The sequence below is a fragment of the Anomaloglossus baeobatrachus genome, chromosome 2, assembly GCF_048569485.1.
Source record: "Anomaloglossus baeobatrachus isolate aAnoBae1 chromosome 2, aAnoBae1.hap1, whole genome shotgun sequence".
Classification (NCBI taxonomy): Eukaryota; Metazoa; Chordata; class Amphibia; order Anura; family Aromobatidae; genus Anomaloglossus; species Anomaloglossus baeobatrachus.
Genome location: NC_134354.1, coordinates 219,014,530 through 219,028,294, shown reverse-complemented (window position 1 = coordinate 219,028,294; position 13,765 = coordinate 219,014,530). Strand labels below are relative to the sequence as shown.

The window sequence follows — 13,765 nt, the reverse complement described above, 5'->3', positions numbered from 1 at the left end:
TCAAAACGACAGCAAACAGCTCAGTAAGTGACACATCACTGGAATCGGGGTGTCTGCCTCTATATTATGCTGCTCTTAGATGGGGGAGCAAAAACCTGGTGACAGATTCCCTATAAACACTAATTTTATTCCATTTTTTTGGTGAGGAAACTGAGATTTAAAAAAAAAAAAACCACAGCATTTCTGTTATTTTTGGCATTGTTTATTTTATTTTTTTTGTGGCACTCATTAGTGGTCACATATTTTACTACCATAGTTTATACCTTTTAAGGACACAGCAGTGCCAATTTTATATTTTCTCCAGTATGTAATTTTTTTTTTTTTTAGGTATCATCATTGCTTAGTTTTATTTTACATTTGTTATCTTTTTTTTAATTTTTTTTATTTTTTTTTTGTGACCTAAAAATGTGACAAATTGTACCAAGGAGTTAAACACATTTAAGCAAGTTTTTATCTGGCCTGCACACACCTGTTGATGTAATGGTACTGTATGACAATGAACTCCTATATCGTCAGTTTCTAAGTATTGCCTGGAATGCAAAATGCAAAACTCTCCATTCCACCAATAAACCAGCACCCTGGTCCAGCTTGCATGTTTATCTCATTAGGGGGAGAGGCAATAGGCCACGGACAGATACGTCTCACTTATGCCCAATCCTTTTTTTCCCCGGACACCTGCCATTGGCCCCATTCACATTCAATTGCCATCCGATGTCACTGTAATTATCGGGTGCCTACTGTGTATGGGTAACGTTTACTAATTTTATTATCCTTTCAACATATCAGAATTGTTTTTCGTAGTTTTGTATTAAATAGAATTTTTCTCCAGATTTTTGCTAACCTATCTGAAAGCAGCATGATGCAGGAGGTGAGACCCGGATTCCAGAAATTAAACTGGGCTCGTACTTACTATAGTTTTGATAAAATCACTGATTTGTTTGCTGCAGATCTACCAGTTCTATGAAGCTCTATGTAAACCAGTCCACACCACTGATTGGCAGCTTTCTGTGTACACTGTGCATAGGCCGAAAACTACAAACCAGTGGTGTAAACTGGGTTATACGGAGCTCATGAATATGGAGGACTACCTGGCTGCAGGTTTACTAGTTCTCTAGTCATAATTGCATGCTGATAAATCGGTAATTTTATCAAAACTGCTGCAAGTAGCCCAGTAATATCACTGTAATATGGCATATACAATGCAAAGTGGCACAAGCTGGTTTCCTTAATGAAAAAGTAAAAATATACGCTAAACCTAAAAACTATATGCAACGTATTTTATATCCATAAATTGTTGAGCAGCATAGGTAAAGTTATAGGGAATGTTTATTCTTAATTGTAGACTCGTGTAGTCTACACAATATACTTGTTGATGAAGTATTAAAATCTGCCATGAAATCCACATGTCGATGTAATTCATGGCTGAAATCTGCAATACGTACATAGCAAGCTGCGGTTTTGTACCATGCCTAGAATCCACTGCATGTTTTACACTATTTTACTGACCTTTTGTAGAAATTAGGGTTTTTTTTATATGTGGCCTATTATCTAAATGAATTAATGCAAAAAAATTTCAATATGGGTATGTCGATATCGTATTGTTGTGAACTAACCTGTTGTTTTCTTTTAGGAAATAGAAAGCTATATTGATAGAATATGTGCCATGGGGGAGGTGATGAGGAAAGCCATTCAAGTAGATGAGGAGCAGGCCTACAATATTCAGGAGAGACTTGCCCAACTAGAGGTAAGACGTGGTCAGCACTTAGGTCCCAAATAGATAATGTGCAAATAACTGCAACACCATTATATACAACTTGTTTTTAGACTATATTCATGTGGTAAAGCACATATTAGAGAGCACTGTTATGCTTAACACTAGAACTACTGAGGTAGTCATTTTGACTACTTTGCACTATATATTTCTATATAGGTGTCACGAGTCCAGTAGTTCTAGTGTTAAAGGGGTATTCCCATCTCCAAGATCCTATCCCAATATGTAGTAGATGTAGCACTGCTTCTCCTAACTTACTGATTTAATATATGATGAGCTCAGATGACTGGAGATGTGGCAGAAACACTCACTAATGTGATAAAACAGACATTGAAATGTTTTACCTCACAGAAACCAGCAGTTTTGATCCCATGCTGTTCTGCCTGTGTACTTTGTTTCCTCCCCGGCCCAGGAAATGTGGTATAATGAGACCATGTCTCTGTACGGTCAGGCACATCCATTACACAGTACATAGCAGGGGCACATATATAAGATTATCTCAGCACAGGAACATTTTTATAACACATCTAATTATGGAAATTATTATTCTTCCAAGATCTATTGTTTTAAAATTTTGTTCATGGAATCACCCCTTTAAAAGGAGTCTGTGACTGTTCAAATCATCTACAGTAGCTCAAAGAACCCTTGTCGTGACCAAACATTTAAGTGCACCTTTTCGCCTACTTTTTTTTTCCTCCCCCCTCTATCTCTGCCCCTTTTCTGGCTCTATAAACCTGAGCAGTCAATCAAAAAAGAGGGGTGTGGAGATAGAGTGAAAACAGGTATTTGGGAAAATGTACTTAAAGGGAACCTGTCAGGTTCAATATTTACCCAGAACCATGAGCAGTTCTGGGTATATATTGCTAACCCCTGCCTAACCGTCCATGTATACACTAGCATAGATAAAGACATCTTTAGAAAAAGTATTTGTAAAGATCTTATATCGTATGCTAATGAGGCCAGGGACTAGTCCCCTGAGCGTTAGTTCTCCTGTGTAGTCAGCTCCATTAGCATGTTAGTACGCCTCTGTGGGTGTGCTAACATGCTAATGAATGTGAAGCATCACAGGATGATTTTGCTCACCTCTCCGGCTGCCATCGCCACCTGACAGCGGGATTTCGGCTCAGTGCGCATGACCCCGGAGGTGGTTATGTGCAATACTTCAATCTGAAGCCAGGACACGTACACCCGGCTTCATAGTGCGCATGACCAGAACTCCGGGGTCATGCACACTAAGCCGAAATCCAGCGTCACACGCGGTGGAGAGGTGAGTGAGATCATCCTCTGTCGCTACACATTCATTAGCATGTTAGCATGCCCAGAGTGGCGTACTAACATGCTAGAGGAGCCGACTAGCCAGAGGAACTAACGCCCAGGGGACTAGTCCCCTCGTTTATTAGCATATGATATAAGATCTTTAGAAATATTTCTTCTAAAGATCTCTTTATCTATGCTAGTGTATACAGGGGCGGTTTGGCAGGGATTAGCAATATACACCCAGAATTGTTCATGGTTCTGGGTGCATATTGCACCTGACAGGTTCCCTTTAAAGGCTTGACCACACCAAAGCTGCACCAAGCACCTGTACTTTGTTGGAACAGTCATTCAGTGCTGACAAAGTCAAGGGTTTACCGCTAACATCTTGGTGTCAGATACTAAGGGCTTCTTCAGAGATCTTCTCCATGCACTGACCTATAGAGATGTTTTGTTGCCACTCTGGGGACCCACACTATTTACAGTGAATGTTTTTCACCCATTAATGCTTTTTCACAGATATATACAGCGCTTGTAATAAGTATTGAACACGTCATCAATTTTCTGAGTAAATATATTTCTAAAGGTGCTTTCGACATGAATTTCTCACCAGATTTGTGTAACAACCCATCCAATCCACCAGGGCTGTGGAGTCGGAGTCGGAGTCGTGGAGTCGGAGTCGGAGCTCATTTTGGTGGAGTCGGAGTCGGAGTCGGTATAAAATGCACCGACTCCGACTCCTAAAATATATAATAAATTGGGGACAGGAGTGCAATGCAGAATGTGCTGAATATTTTACTAAATAACAACATTTAGTATAATGCTTATATTTAAGTGAAAAATTTATTGTAGTACAATGTGAACATCAGACATTTAATTGTTTTTATGATACAATAATCAAGATATTTGGATAGAACATAAAATATTTATTGGAATACAACTTTAGAACACAAAAAAACTAATAAATTGTAAATATGTAATATATATAATATATATATATATACAGTGTATATACACACACACAAGATATATATGTAATCTACTGTATATTACATAGTGTATTACATATTTACAATTTATTACAGTTTTTTGTGTTCTAAAGTTGTATTCCAATAAATATATTTTATGTTCTATCCAAATATCTTGATTATTGTATCATAAAAATTATTAAATGTCTGATGTTCACATACACATATTCATGTACTACAATAAATTTTTCACCTAACTATAAGCAATATATGTAGGAGTCGGAGTCGGAGCCGGAGTCGGAGCCGGAGTCGGAGTCGGTGCAAGAGAATTTGAGGAGTCGGAGTCGGAGTCGAAGGTTTGGCTTACCGACTCCACAGCCCTGCAATCCACACAAGCAAAGAAATCAAACCATAAACATACATAAATTGTGTAATAATGAGAAATAACACAGGGAAAAAGTATTGAACACATAGAGAAGTGCAAAAACCCATGAAAAGTCATGACACCAGCTGTAATCTATCAGTAATTAGAAAGCAATCCTGCCACTTAGTGAAAAATATCAGCTGGTTCAACTAAACGTTATTCTTGCAAAACGTACTGATTGCATTGTTTGCAGAGGTCTTTCTGAAATACTGAAGGTTCCAGAAGCACTGTTAGGGCCTTAATCCGGAAGTGGAAAGAATGTCATTTCACAATAAAACGGCCACAAAAAGGTGTTCTCCTTAAGATTTCAGACAGAAGAGTGAAAAGAATTATCAGAAGTGTTGTCCAAGAGCTGAGGACAACCTGTGGAAAATCTTGGAACCAGCAGGTAATGTTGTTTAAAAGAAAACAATAAGTAATGCATGCAACCTCCATGACCTGTATGCACGCTGACCATGCAAGACTCCATTCGTGAACATAAAGCATACTCCAGTGTGTTTAAAGTGTACTCCACAACACTTAGACAAGCCTGTGAAATACTGAAAAAATGTAGTCTGGTCAGGTGACATAATACATACAATGTTTGGAGGTCTTTGGCACCATAGCAACAGTGAAGTTTGGCGGTGGGAACATCATGGTGTGGGGCTGTTTTTAAACATACAGCACTCGCATACTTCATATAATTAAAGGAAGGATGAATGGACAAATGTATCACGTTATTCTTGAAAAAAATCTGCTGTCCTCTACCAGGATGATGAAGATTAAATGAGGGTGGATATTTCAGCAAGACAATAATGCCAAACACACAGCCAGGGAAGTTCTCGGTTGGTTTCAGAGAAAATAAAGCTGCTAGAATGGCCCAGCCGATCACCTTACCTGAATCTAATAGAAAATGTATGAAAGTAACTAAAGTTCACAGTTCATAAAAAGGAGCCCAAGGAACATTCAGGATTTGAAGAGTGTTTGTGTGGAGGAATGGGCCAAAATCACATCTGAGCAGTGTATGCGTGCGTCTTGAAGCTGTCATCACCAACAAATAATTTTGTACGAAGTATTAAATACATTTCAGTAAGTCTGTTCAATACTTTTTCCCTGTGTCATTTGTCATTATTACACCTCACTAAATTTATAGACATCTATGGTTTGATTTCTTTGACTGTGTGGATTTGATGGGTTGTTACCAATATCTGGTGAGGAATTCATGTCACTAGCACCTTTAGAAATATACAGGGTGGTCTAAAAATAGGTGGACAGTATGTGTAATAGGGTTATCAAACATGGTGTAAAGTGAAACTGACTCAGTTGCCCTTAGCAACCAATCAGATTCCACCTTTCATTTTCCAAATAGTCAGTGAAGAATGAAAAGTGGAATCTGATTGGTTGCTAAGGGTAACTGAGTCAGTTTCACTTTACACCATGTTTGATAACCCTATTACACATACAGTCCAGCTACTTTTTGACCACCCTGTATTTACTTAGAAAATTTCACACACTGTCTGATGGATTGGGTCGGGGTGTGTGGGTCAGGCTTAGGAGCAGGTGTAAGTTGTGTAAAGATGTCAGCAATTTTAAATGTCGATGTATAAATGTGATTTTCTATACATTTATTACAAGCAGTAGGGGTTGTCCTGTTTTGTATAACACTGCTGATTCTTCTTTTTTATATATTGTCAGCTGGAGAACAAGGAGCTTCGAGCCGTTCTATCAGTGAGCAAGGAATCGTTACAGTCAAGTAAAAATGAAGAATGGAGCTCATTGGAGAAATCCCAGTGATCTGTTCCAAATTGTAAGACAATCATCTTATGTTTGGCTGGACCTTCAGAAGTGATGTAAGAAGGTTGTTCCCTACTCCTACACATCTATAAGCTAGCACCAGTATGACTGCGCCACTGCCTTGAAGGTGAATGTTTTGCACCGGCGAGTGTGAGAAGATGACGAGCTTGTTTATGTGAACTCCAGAAAGTGACGACCTCCTGCTTACGTCTTGGACTTAAAGCACCGTGACAATGAAAATAATAGATGTTTTATTTAAGAATATGCAGAAAGAGAAAAGTCTAGGTATAAATAAAAGATACTCCAAACTAATTGTGTGTTATTACTCTGGCCATAACATTAGCACATTTCTCTTACTTACTGACCATATTGTTAATATTGCTGCTCACTATGGCCCTGAATCATCATTTGCATTTTATAAAGTCACTTTATTCTGATTTATGGTATTCATTGCAAAGATAAAAAAGACCAAAACAAAAAAACAGGTGCAAATGCAATAATGAATTGAGCTCTATGGCCCTGATTTCTTGCCAGTGCTTATGAGGAAGCATGCTGGAGTTAGAAGCTACTTTTTCACAAAGAGGGGCTTACTTTTTGACTATAAGTTCTAACTAGCGAAGGGGCCTCCTTATCAATGAACATGCTACGTCTTATAACTGTTTCACGCTTTCCTAACTTTGAAGCTATTAAAATAACTAACAAGAGAATGAGCTTTTGCACAGCAATGTCGTTTGTACATTGCTGTTCATTACAATCACTTTATCTGATGCTTTTTCAGGCAGGATCCAGGGAAAATGTACCTAAAAAAGTTGGTGTGCGCACATACCCTTACTGAGGCTGGCAAGACAGGTTTTATTGCTGTCGCTTATAAGGTTTGGGATAAAATTAATTGATAAAGTTAAAGGGAACCAAACATCAGGATTTTGGTGTATAAGGTAAAGCCAGTGCAGTACTGGCACTATCAGGCACAGGCTGTACATATCATTAGTGGGCAGCTCGGATGTTTAGGCTGTGAAATCCAAGTTTGTGAAGTTTGAAAATTCATCCACTTTTTGATTGACATGTGCACTTCTCCAAATAATATCTGGGCAAGTTATGCACATGATTGACGTCCCCTCCCCTGCCTGTTCTTCCCCCTCTTGCTGTATGCAAATTTCTCTCTTCAGTTACACGGCGTCGGAGTTGGCGCCTGCGCATAGCGCTTATCTCCGGCACCGTGTTTCTGAAGCCCGCAGTACCTAGTATTGTGCATGAGAGGGCGGCGCATGCGCCCTCGCTTCTTCAGATCTCGTTGTGACAGCGGGAGCTCGCGCGGTCACAACAGGACTGGAGGACAGCTGATCTTACCGATTAGCTGCAGCAGACGTCTGCTACGATATCGTCTGCTGCAGCTAATTCGTAAGATCAGCTGTTCGCCAGTCCTGTTGTGACCACGCACGCTCCCGCGGTCACAACGAGATCTGAAGAAGCGAGGGCGCATGCGCCGCCCTCTCAGACACAAAACTAGGTAATGCGGACTGCAAAAACATGGCGCCGGAGTTGAGCGCTATGCGCAGGCGCCAGCTCCAACGCCATGTAACTGAAGAGAGAAATTTGCATACAGCAAGAGAGGGAAGAACAGGAGGGGGGGCGTCAATCATGTGCATAACCCTCCCGGATATTATCTGGAGAAGTGCACATGTCAATCAAAAAGTGGATGAATTTTCAAACTTCACAAACTTGGATTTCACAGCCTAAACATCCGAGCTGCCCACTAATGATATGTACAGCCTGTGCCTGATAGTGCCAGTACTGCACTGGCTTTACTTTATATACCAAAATCCAGATGTTTGGTTCCCTTTAATGTTATCAATTAATTATATCCCAAACCTTATAAGCGACAGCAATAAAACCTGTCTTGCTAGCCTCAGTAAGGAGAGAGAGGGAGGAACAGGCGGGAGGGCGGGAATCATGTGCATAACCCGCCCGGATATTATCTGGAGAAGTGCACACGTCAATCAAAAAGTGGATGAATTTTCAAACTTCATAAACTTGGATTTCACAGCCTAAACATCTGAGCTGCCCACTTGTACAGCCTGTGCCTGATAGTGCCAGTACTGCACTGGCTTTACCTTATATACCAAAATTCTGATGTTTTGTTCCCTTTAACGTCATGTAACTTTATCTAGAAGTTACCATTCCGCAGAGCTGGTACATGATCCAGTTGCTCATGTGCTAAGCCATCTTGGAATTTGTAGAACAGCATAATGTCATAAAAAGCAGAATGAATCCTAAATGGGCAAGAGGCAACATTCAACACATAGTCAAGTAAAGGGCCTGTTACATGGTACGATATATCTAACGATATGTCGTCGGGCTCACGTCGTTAGTGACGCACATCCGGCATCGTTTGACATATCGTAGCATGTGACAGCGACGAGCGACTGTGAACGAGTAAAAATACTCACCTTACCGTTGCTCATTGACACGTCGCTCATTTTTACAAAATCGAACGTCCTTCTGCGCGCCGGTTGTTCGTTGTTCCCGAGGCAGCACACATCGCTCCGTGTGACACCCCAGGAACGATGAACTGCAGCTTACCTGCGTCCCACCGGCAATGCGGAAGGAAGGAGGTGGGCGGGATGTTACGTCCTGCTCATCGCCCCTCCGCTTCTATTGGGCGGCCGCTGTGTGACGTCGCTGTGACACCGAACATCCCTCCCCCTAAGTACATGTGACGGGGGGTTAACGACTATGTGCGACACGGGCAACAAATTGCCCGTGTTGCACAAACGATGGGGGCGGGTGCGATCGCACAATAAATCGCTGCGTTTAAAGCGGCCTTAAATCTTTTGATGGACTATGAGCCCAGTGGCCATTTCATGCAATATCAATCTGTGCTTCCCATTGACTTTTTCACAGAAATTCAGGAGTTCATCTCGTACTTTACCAAAAAAAAAAAATTGATAAGAGACAATCTGCTAGCGAGTGTGCACACAGTATTTTTTTCTCTAGGGGGTCTACTCTGAAATGCTCCAGAAAAAGCAGTAAATAGACTCAGAAGAATAAATATATGTATTTCTATGTGAAAACGACCTGCTGTTCCGTCTCTTAACCTCTTCAGGTTTCCAAACAGGCCAAACGGTTAAAAGCAGTGACTTGACCATTCGGTTTTCTTCTTGGAAGACGCTTTATATTTTACAATGCAAGTCAATGCATTATAAAACCCCAGGAGTCTCTTTGAGCAGTTTTGCTTGTTAAACCACTTGTGGTTTCTTTACTTTTTGAATATAGGTAAAGAAAAAAACATCCACAGCCAAAAATGAAAAAATACTATTCAGGTAATGACCAATAAAAAAACTCTTTACAAAAAAAAAAAAAGCGTTTCAGGAAAAATTGGATGATGGGAAGTGTTTAAAGTGTAGTTATGAGTTGCTAGATTTCCCGGTAGTGCTACACAGGTAGTTGTCATTTTCAAATCCTGAGCTAACACTAAGAGAATCATTTTCATTTGCCAAAAAATACCATATATTAAGGGGAATCTGTCAGGATCAGCCCTCCCAAGCCGTATATATTGGCATGCAGGGCATAGAAGGTTGAATAAAATAATACCTCGATATCTGTTATCTGATGAATGGTCCATGAGAAATCCAGATATAGCTTAATATGAAAATCAGCGGTTAAGATTTATAGAGGGACATAGATCTCCTTGAATATCTGTCTTGAGAACTTATTTTATATAAATTGGAGGTTACCAGTGTGAGACTTGTAGATCAGGAGAGAAGACTGTCAGTCATTACATGTCTCACACTGGTAGCACACTGTTTCATTTAAAATAAGATCTGGAGGCAGATTCTCAGGGAGATCTGTGTCCGGTCCATAGAGCCCAACAGCTTGTTTACATATTAAGAAAAATGTGGATTACTATGGAATAAAACATTGGCTATCAATGTAACATTTTATTCAGCTCCCTAGAACCTAGGTGTCCATATACATGGATTAGGAGGGTTGATCCTACTGAGAGATTCCCTTTAAATTATATAAAAACAGGAACTTATGTAAAAAAAAAAAAGCCAAAACAAATTAATTCATATTGCACTGGTATTAACCGTCCTTAGTCCAAGCTCCACCTTGATTTTATAGATCCCAAAGCTGTGAAATTGCAGGTAACTGCTATTGCTTCCATCAAATACGCCAACTGAGGTTCTGGACTGAGTCTTAATTTGCTGATTATTTTTCTACTAGCTGCATTGTGTATTTTCTTTTCCTTCGTGAATCCATTTAGCAAGAGACATTTATTTTTGCTGCTTCCTGTGGCGTTGGAGGGTATCCACAGCATAGCTGACATATGGAAATTCCCAGGACAATATGAATAAATAATCCAACCAGATGATGCCAACCTAAGGCTAGGAATTACCAACAGACGTGAATCCAGACAAAAATGCATTTAGTAAACGCTGTAGAGCGACATATGTAATATTGATGAAACCAAGGTTACTGCAATCCGATGTTTCATATGGTGAATTGAAAAATAAAATGTATTTTTGTCATGAGTGCAAACATTTTGTAATCTCTAGGCTCTTAGCGGTCAATTCTAATGCCTTTGACCGTTGATCGTTTAACTATTTAAATGTATATCTTGGACTTTAAAATGAAAATAAAAAAATGTTCCCCTTAATACTAACATGTAGGTAGTTGCTACCTACCCGCCTGTTGTGCCCGCTTCCGTTCTTTGCCAGAACAGAGCGGTCAAAGACTGCTCTTGCCGGTTATACAGTGGTTTTGTCAATAGAGTGGCGGCTTTTGTCCTCTGCTATGTAAATGGGGAGGGACAGCTGACATCATGCTGATTGACTTCCGATTCCCCAGTGCCTAACTGGGGGAGTCGGCTGTCAATCACCATAATGTCCCTCCTTATTTAGAGCAGATAAGAAGCCGCCATTCTGTTAATGCGATGTCAGCGGAAGCTGCTGAATCACCGGCAGGAGGGGTCTGTGACCACTCTGTGCCGGCAAAGAACTACGTCGGGCCCAACAGGCAGGTAGATAGCAATTAGCTGCCTGTTAGTGCTTAGTCATTTTTTTTATTTTATTTTATTTATTTTTTTAAACTCCCGATCTACCATTTAAGTATGCCACTGTTTTGAATTTGGAAACGCATGGCATCCCACTCTTCTTGAAGGGCGGTCGTCAGGTTATGGAGGTTGTGGGGTACAGAGATACGAACCTCTAAATGGTGAATCAGCTGATCCCAGAAGATCTCTATGGGATTCAGGTCTGGAGAAAGTGCAGGCCACTCCATGTGAGGTACTCCCGGCTCTAGCAGCTATTCCCTAATGATGCAATCTTAATGAGCTGGAGCATTGTTGTCCATGAAGATGAAATTAGGCCAGTGATGTTCATGTAGAGGCACAATGACTGGATTAATAATATTGAAGTAGTAAGGGCTGTTACTATAGGGAAGCTCCTTTTTACCTAGACCATTGATGGCCATCCTTTTGAGCTTGGTGTGTCAAAATTAATAAAAAATAACAAAAAAAACAAGCATAACTCAGGTGGTGTGTCACTTCTAAAACAAATCTATAATTTTGTGATATTTGTAGCTATAATAAAAAGTTATAATTTTAATATATACTATATTTAATAATAAAGCAACAAAAAAAAAAATCTTTACCTTATTTGCTTAGTAACTAGTGCCTTCACTACCTGACAGTAGGGGCTGGCTGGTAAAGCTTGGCCTAGGAGCCAAGCATAAGCAGTGGCCTATGATGAGCGGCCTATAGTTATCGGCATGTGGCTAATACACACAGTGATGTCGCAGTACAGGGGTAGTATACACAGTGATGTCATTACGGGGTACTACACAAAGTGATGTCACAGTACAGGGATAATGCACACAGTGATGGCACAGTACAGAGGAAATGCACACCGTGATCTCACAGTACAGGGGTAATATACACAGTGATGTCAGAGTACAGAGATAATACTGTGATGTCACAGTACAGGGGTGATACAATGATGTCACAGTACAGGGGTGATCCACATAGCAGTCATGTCCTCTTCCTCTACCCCCCCAGCTGTCATTATCTCCTCTTCCTTCCTTCCCAGTTCCCCCCAAAAAATTTTTTTATAACATATCCTGAGCGCTGCTGAACCAGATTCTGACTGGCAACAGCAGCGCTCTATAAGTGTGCTGATGTGTGAACATACTACAGCAGCCAGCCACAATGGTGCAATGTAATGCCACTCGGCACCCGGATGCAATGGTGCCTGTCTTCATACTCTGCTTCAGAGGATTAGAGAGAGGCGTGTTTATGTACTGCATGGTACGCAAGCACACCTCACTCAGGACCCTCATTAAAAGGTACAAAACACATTAGTTAAATCACCGGCAACCACATCCTGATCTAGAAGACAAGCTGCGGCCGCTGGTGATTTAACTAGAGCTGCATGTGCATTTTGGAACAGTGTAGGGCCGCACATGCAGTTCTAGTTAAATCATTGGCAGCCGCAGCTTCTCTTAAAGATAATAATGCAGCCGCCTGCCCCTGCCGAGCATATGAGCAACAATGGCTTGGCATGTCACCTCTGACACGCATGTCATAGGTTAGCCATCACTGTTCTAGACACACCTGCCCACACTTTTAACACAAGCAGCGCCAAAGGCTCGTCTGGTGACAACATTGGCTGATGCATAGCACTCTCCTTGACATCTCCAAAATCGTTGGCGGCCATCATTTGTGCTCAGCATGAAGTAATTTTCGGCCAGCATAGACGCTGTCTGGCCCATGCAAGAGTGGTCAGGTACCCTTGCAGGTCGTCTAGAACGCAGATGTAAATGGTTTCGAATGTTCTGATGTGACACTTGGGTGTCTCTCACCTCCCTTAAATGTGCCAGGACTTGTGTGGCATTCATCTGGTTCTGGAAGGCATAGTTCTCAATGCAGTAGTCATCAGTGTGGAAATTGGCCAAAGGACTTCCACTTCCATGCCTGTGACTCTTCCAGTCTCTTGGTATCTCTGTTGCAACCTGCTGATAACACTGTGTGATACTCTGAGCTCAGTGGCCACTTATCAACCAGGACTTTTGTTACTTCTGAACACCTACTCAGCAGTAGAACCGAGCCTAACTCCCTTTTCAGTAACCACTTATGTCTGAGAAAATCCTGCTTAAAGCCTCGCAATGGTGAGGTGCTGTTGATCAAGTTTTAGGTGTTGTCTTGGTGTTATGATGTCCAAATGTGAGCAGCCTGATAAGGAGGACCGTTTAAATACCTATTATAATTGAACCACAAAATTTATTGGGTGATGCATGGATCAAATCCTTATTGTGAATTTTGCCATTTAGCTCCATGTTAGAGAACAGTAAGTTGTGCATGGACTACTGAAACATTGAACAGTTGGACATGTACAGTCAAACATTTGGAGAAGGTTACCTTAAGTTCACCTAGAAAGGTTAGAGTGCATTTTAGGAGCATTCTTAAATTTCATTCAAAGCTAAATATTCCTAACTTTTTAAGAGTTGTATATGAGGGGTTTTTGTTTTGCAGGGCAAGCTGTAGTTTTTATGCATTTTATATTGGCACAAGAGGTAGGT

The 13,765-nt window shown here is 40.8% G+C and overlaps 1 protein-coding gene across 1 annotated transcript in view; it reads left to right on the top strand.

Moving 5' to 3' along the window:
* The window catches only part of SIKE1 (suppressor of IKBKE 1), a 29,902-nt gene extending 23,400 nt beyond the window's left edge, over positions 1 to 6,502 (top strand). The window contains exons 5-6 of the mRNA XM_075333636.1: positions 1,631 to 1,744; positions 6,092 to 6,502. Coding sequence (XP_075189751.1) covers positions 1,631 to 1,744; positions 6,092 to 6,190 — 213 coding nt within the window. The 3' untranslated portion in view covers positions 6,191 to 6,502. The remainder of the gene's footprint in view (positions 1 to 1,630; positions 1,745 to 6,091) is intronic.
* The last annotated feature ends 7,263 nt before the right edge of the window (positions 6,503 to 13,765 follow it).